At 39.5% G+C, this 5,120-nt stretch overlaps 1 protein-coding gene across 2 annotated transcripts in view; it reads right to left on the bottom strand.

Moving 5' to 3' along the window:
• Positions 1 to 5,120, bottom strand: part of FAM208A (family with sequence similarity 208 member A) — a 56,503-nt gene that overhangs the window by 31,121 nt on the left and 20,262 nt on the right. For both annotated transcript variants that reach the window (XM_012806159.2, XM_023513569.1), the window contains exons 10-11: positions 4,317 to 4,420; positions 4,133 to 4,236 (exon numbers count right to left, since the gene is read on the bottom strand). In XM_012806159.2, the coding sequence (XP_012661613.1) occupies positions 4,133 to 4,236; positions 4,317 to 4,420 (208 nt within the window). The remainder of the gene's footprint in view (positions 1 to 4,132; positions 4,237 to 4,316; positions 4,421 to 5,120) is intronic.

Raw genomic sequence — 5,120 nt, 5'->3', positions numbered from 1 at the left:
CGGCTATTTTTTGGTTGCAGCCGTCATTGTTGTTTGGCGGGTCCGGGCTGGGGATTCGAACCCGCCACCTTAGGTGTACGTGGCTGGCGCCTTAGCTGGTTGAGCTATAGGCGCCGAGCCGGTTTTTATATTTCAAGGAGGAATGAGTTCTGAGGAATTTGGAGATGTTTCTTGGTCCAAGAGGGCTAAGTGGTTTCCAGAGAGATTTTATTTATATACCAAAGGATTAGCGTTAATATACCATTACATTTCTATGAGATACTTGCAGGAGAGAAGGGAAACAGTTACCTCCTTCCCCTATATAAGCAAAGAACAATCACTTGTCTTTATCCCTCACCTATGGAGTATGCAGCTTAGGTGTATTACTTAAGGATAAGTAATCTGGCTCTTGTTGCATTGCCCTAAAGATTAGGGCAAATTAGGGCCAATACATTTATTACTTACTGTGAAGTATTCACAAAATCTGTCTCTTATCCAGAAAACCTTGTATGCATACTCCAGATTAAATTCTTAAAAACCCAATGTTCCCAGTGCACCTCCCACTATCATGAGAACTAGAAAGAAAGTAATCATAGTTAGGATAATCTCCAATGATGTTTGCCAGAAAAGAGGTAGCCACACAAAATACTTATGCACATTAGACTTAGGTAATGTATCCCTGTGGGGGTCAATGCCCTTTAAGCTCTAGGATTTTACTTCTTGATTACAGGAAGACCCTAGTCCCCCACAAACATAATACGTGATCTGACAATTAAGTTCATGAACTTGTCACCATGCACTTACATTGGCAGCACCATACAAACAACTTTGTCGTATTAGTGTCCTAACAGTTGTGTTACTGTTGATGTGTGACAGTATCTTGCTGAGTGACATTATTATTGTGTGTTTTTGTGTGCCATTGCAAGAATGTGAGAGCCTGAATTAGAGCAACAAACATCCCTAACTTTGTTAAATTTGGCAAGAGTAGAATAGAAGTGGAATCAGGGATGTCTTAGTGTCAGTTTATGGAGATAATGCCATGAAGAAAACAGCAGTATATAAATGAATTAAACATTTTTCTGAGGGGAAAGTAAGAGGTCAAGGTAGCCAGTAATTAGCAGAACTGATGAAAACATTGCAAAAATCTGTTGACTTGTGCATCAAAATTGTTGGGTAACAGAATGATAACTCTGACGGCCATTCCACTAAAAGCTGCTCTGAAGGGTAGACTAGGCACTAGTGACAGTACATAGCTTTCCAAGGGGAGTACTTTGAAGGTGACCATAATACTATTCAGCAGTAAGAGACATAGCACTTTTTCTACAAGTTCAAACTTTTTTTTTTTTTTTTTTTTGAGACCGAGCCTCAAGCTGTCCCCCTGGGCAGAGTGCCGTGGCATTACAGCTCACAGCAACCTCCAGCTCCTGGGCTCAAGCGAGTCTCCTGCCTCCGCCTCCCAAGTAGCTGGGACCACAGGCGCCCGCCACAACGCCCGGCTATTTTTTGGTTGCAGCCGTCATTCATTGTTGTTTGGCGGGTCCGGGCTGGGGATTCGAACCCGCCACCTTAGGTGTACGTGGCTGGCGCCTTAGCCGGTTGAGCTATAGGCGCCGAGCCTACAAGTTCAAACTTAATTGTAGGACCTCGTGTAATACTTGGTGACGTGAAGACTAAAATGCCACTATCCTTCCAATCCTGATTCTCACTATTGGGAAGTGACCAGATACTCTAATTTTCTGGTAAACTCCTTACTGTCCAAACTCTCTATATTCACTCTCTGAAACATAAGAACCAAATAGATTTTTTTTTTTTTATTGAGACAGAGCCTCAAGCTATCCACCTGGGTAGAGTGCCCTGGCATCACAGCTCACAGCAACCTCCAACTCCTGGGCTCAAGCAAGTCTCCTGCCTCAGCTTCCCAAGTAGCTGGGACCACAGGTGCCCACCACAACGCCAGGCTATTTTTTGGTTGCAGCCATCATTGTTGTTTGGCAGGTCCAGGCCAGATTCGAACCCACCACCTTAGGTGTATGTGGCTGGCGCCTTAGCCACTTGAGCCACAGGTGCTGAGCCAGAACCAAATAGATTTTAATAACTCTCAGTATCTCTCCACATCCAAACTTCCTATCTAAACTTTCATTTTCTAAACTTAGAAAATAAATATATTTTGATCAAGAGGAATACTTAAAAGTCAGGCTTTCAGAGGAAAACGAGATATGTAAACATCAACAAAAATTACATTTGTATTTCTAAGACACCTTGCCTGAAGGTTTTTAGCCTACATCAAAAATTCTTAAGTGTTTTATATAATAACTCCACCTATATGTTTTGTACACAATCTGACTATCCCATTTAGAAACCAGAGACTGATCAAGCACATATACACCCTAACAATAAAGTCTATGTAAAGCCATTAAAAATAAAATTACAGGCTTGACACCTGTAGCTCAAGCAGCAAAGGTGCCAGCCACATACACCATAGCTGGCGAGTTCAAATCCAGCCTGGGCCCACCAAACAACAATGACAACTACAACCAAAAAATAGCCGGGTGTTGTAGCGGGCGCCTATAGTCCCAGCTACTTGAGAGGCTGAGGCAAGAGAATCACTTAAGCCCAAGAGATGGAGGTTGCTGTGAGCTGTGATGCCACCACACTGTGATGTCACCCACGGTGACAGCTTGAGGCTCTCTCAAAAAAAAATTAAAATAAATAAAAACAGAGTCTGAAAAATCACTCACTAAATTAATCTCCATGACTGCCTGAAAACTGAGGCTTAACAAAGTGAAAAGAAAGAAATTAACTGTTGAAAAACTAGTATTTAATCATACATTGCCACAAAACAGTTCTTTCCTTCGCTACTGAAATTTCCAACAGCATTTAAGTACGATCTTATCTATTTCATGTTTAAAGAAAACTCACTGAAGGCCGGGTGTGGTGGCTCACGCCAGTAATCCTAGCACTCTGGGAAGCTGAGACAGGTGGATTGCCTGACCTCAGGAGTTCAAGACCAGCCTAAGCAAGAGCAAGACCCTGTCTCCCAAAAAAGCAGCTGGGTGTTTTGCTGAGCACCTGTAATCCTGGCTACTGGGGAGGCTAAGGCAAGAGGATCGCTTGAGCCCAAGAGTGTGAAGTTGCCGTAAGCTATGACACCTCGACACTCTCCCCAGGGGCAACTGAGTGAAACTGTCTCAAAAAAAAAAAAAAAAAGAAAGAAAGAAAGAAGTCACTAAACAGCCACTTCACTTCTCTGCAACTACCCCTCTTTCAGGTAACCATACATATTGGCATTATATATTCATTTTCCATTTACTTCTCAACCCATCACAATCTGATCTCTTATCCTATACCCAAACTAGATATCCTCAATGTCTATTAAATTGGATACTACTTCATAAACATCCCTAACATCAGTTTCTTTTTACCTCATTATTCTTACCTTTCTCATTCAACCCACCAATACCCTCTAATGTACTCATTTCCCACCTCATCCTCCCCCTTCAATTTATTCTCCCTCAAGCAACCATGGTAAACTTTTTAAAACACAGACCTTGTGTTTCATACACATTCAAAGCCTCAACCCACTCCTTTTAAAATCCTTCAAAACCTACAGCTCTTAGGATCAAGCCCAAATTCCCAAACATCTGAACATGAATGATGTTCACAGTTGTTATTACTTTCCCCCAACTATCTTAGTGTTCTTCTATCTCTTCAATCTCACCAAGTTCCTTGTTCTTTTGTATCTTAAAATATGCCACACTGTCTATACTGGAACAAACGACATCTACGTGAATATCTCCATTAATCATTCTGTATAATACAGGAAAAACAGTCTCTTCCATTCTTTACTGAACTATTATACACACCCTGCAGAAGAAAATAATACTCAAAAAAATATTTGTTGACTATCACATTCATAATCACGAAGTATAATAAAGATATTCCATGGGAAAAACTGTTCCACTGAAGGACCACTATCAAAAAAAAAAAACAAACCCAAAAAGTGCCAGAGAACATAGTAAACTGTTTACAAAACAGTAGCACAAAGACAGAGACCTTGTGGTACTTTCAGAGGCAAAAATAAATTTAGGTATAATCACAATAATAAGCATATTTATAAGAGAGAATGAGGAACACTTCAAAACCTTTCACTCACAAGTTTTTCTTTCTCTAGTTTTTGCAGTAAACTATCCATGTTACTTCCAATTCTTGCCTTTTCTACAACTTCATAAAGGCTGCAATACATTCCATTCTTCAAAACTGACAAAAGAAAAAATATATAGTAAATATCAAAATAAAGTCTGCTTTTGATATATTTTAGTAAAATTAAATTGCTTTACCTTCATTTGGACCTAAGTATGTTTCCTTATAAAAAAGTGCTGGAGGGATTTTCTGTTTCAAATGATCAATACTCATAACTGTTTCAACATCTAATTTCTCAGGGCTGAAAGAAAATTGAAAAATTATGTTTGCCTCACTTGTATTTTTAACTCATGCACACAAAAACATACTTTATGCAAAACAGAAGGAGATATTAATATCTCACCTTATTCTAAAGAGGATTTTATGTGCAAAATCCAGATATACTCATACCCAGGTAGCTGGATAGCCTGATAATATTACCAATCTTCCATTTGTAAGCCAGACACTAAAAGGCTATCATTTTATTAAAAGCAATTCAAGTATAAACTATTCATCTCTGAACACTTTATGAAGGCCTATGTTTACTCTGGTGGTAACAAAAGATCATTTTAGATCTATTTCAACACATGTTGCAAAGGACCAAAACCAGCTGTATATGTTAATTTACAACAAAGCTCTTTCCAACAAAGAACTAGTAATTTTTAAGTTATGTTCAAATTGCTAAATGAAAAATACACCTAATTAGGATAAAACTTTGAAAAATTATTTTTCAGATTTAAAATCACTAAGAAAAAAATTTATACCATAAATACACATGACTAGCCTATCCTCAAATCAAGGCAGAGAAACAGAGGGTTCACATTGCCAATTAAAATTCATAATGCCGGCTCGGCGCCTATAGCTCAACCAGCTAAGGCGCCAGCCACGTACACCTAAGGTGGCGGGTTCGAATCCCCAGCCCGGACCCGCCAAACAATGACGGCTGCAACCAAAAAATAGCC

The sequence above is a fragment of the Otolemur garnettii genome, unplaced genomic scaffold (assembly GCF_000181295.1).
Source record: "Otolemur garnettii isolate 467f Iridium unplaced genomic scaffold, OtoGar3 scaffold00002, whole genome shotgun sequence".
NCBI lineage: Eukaryota > Metazoa > Chordata > Mammalia > Primates > Galagidae > Otolemur > Otolemur garnettii.
Note: the sequence above shows the minus strand (reverse complement) of the source record. Positions and strands in the feature narration are given on the sequence as shown.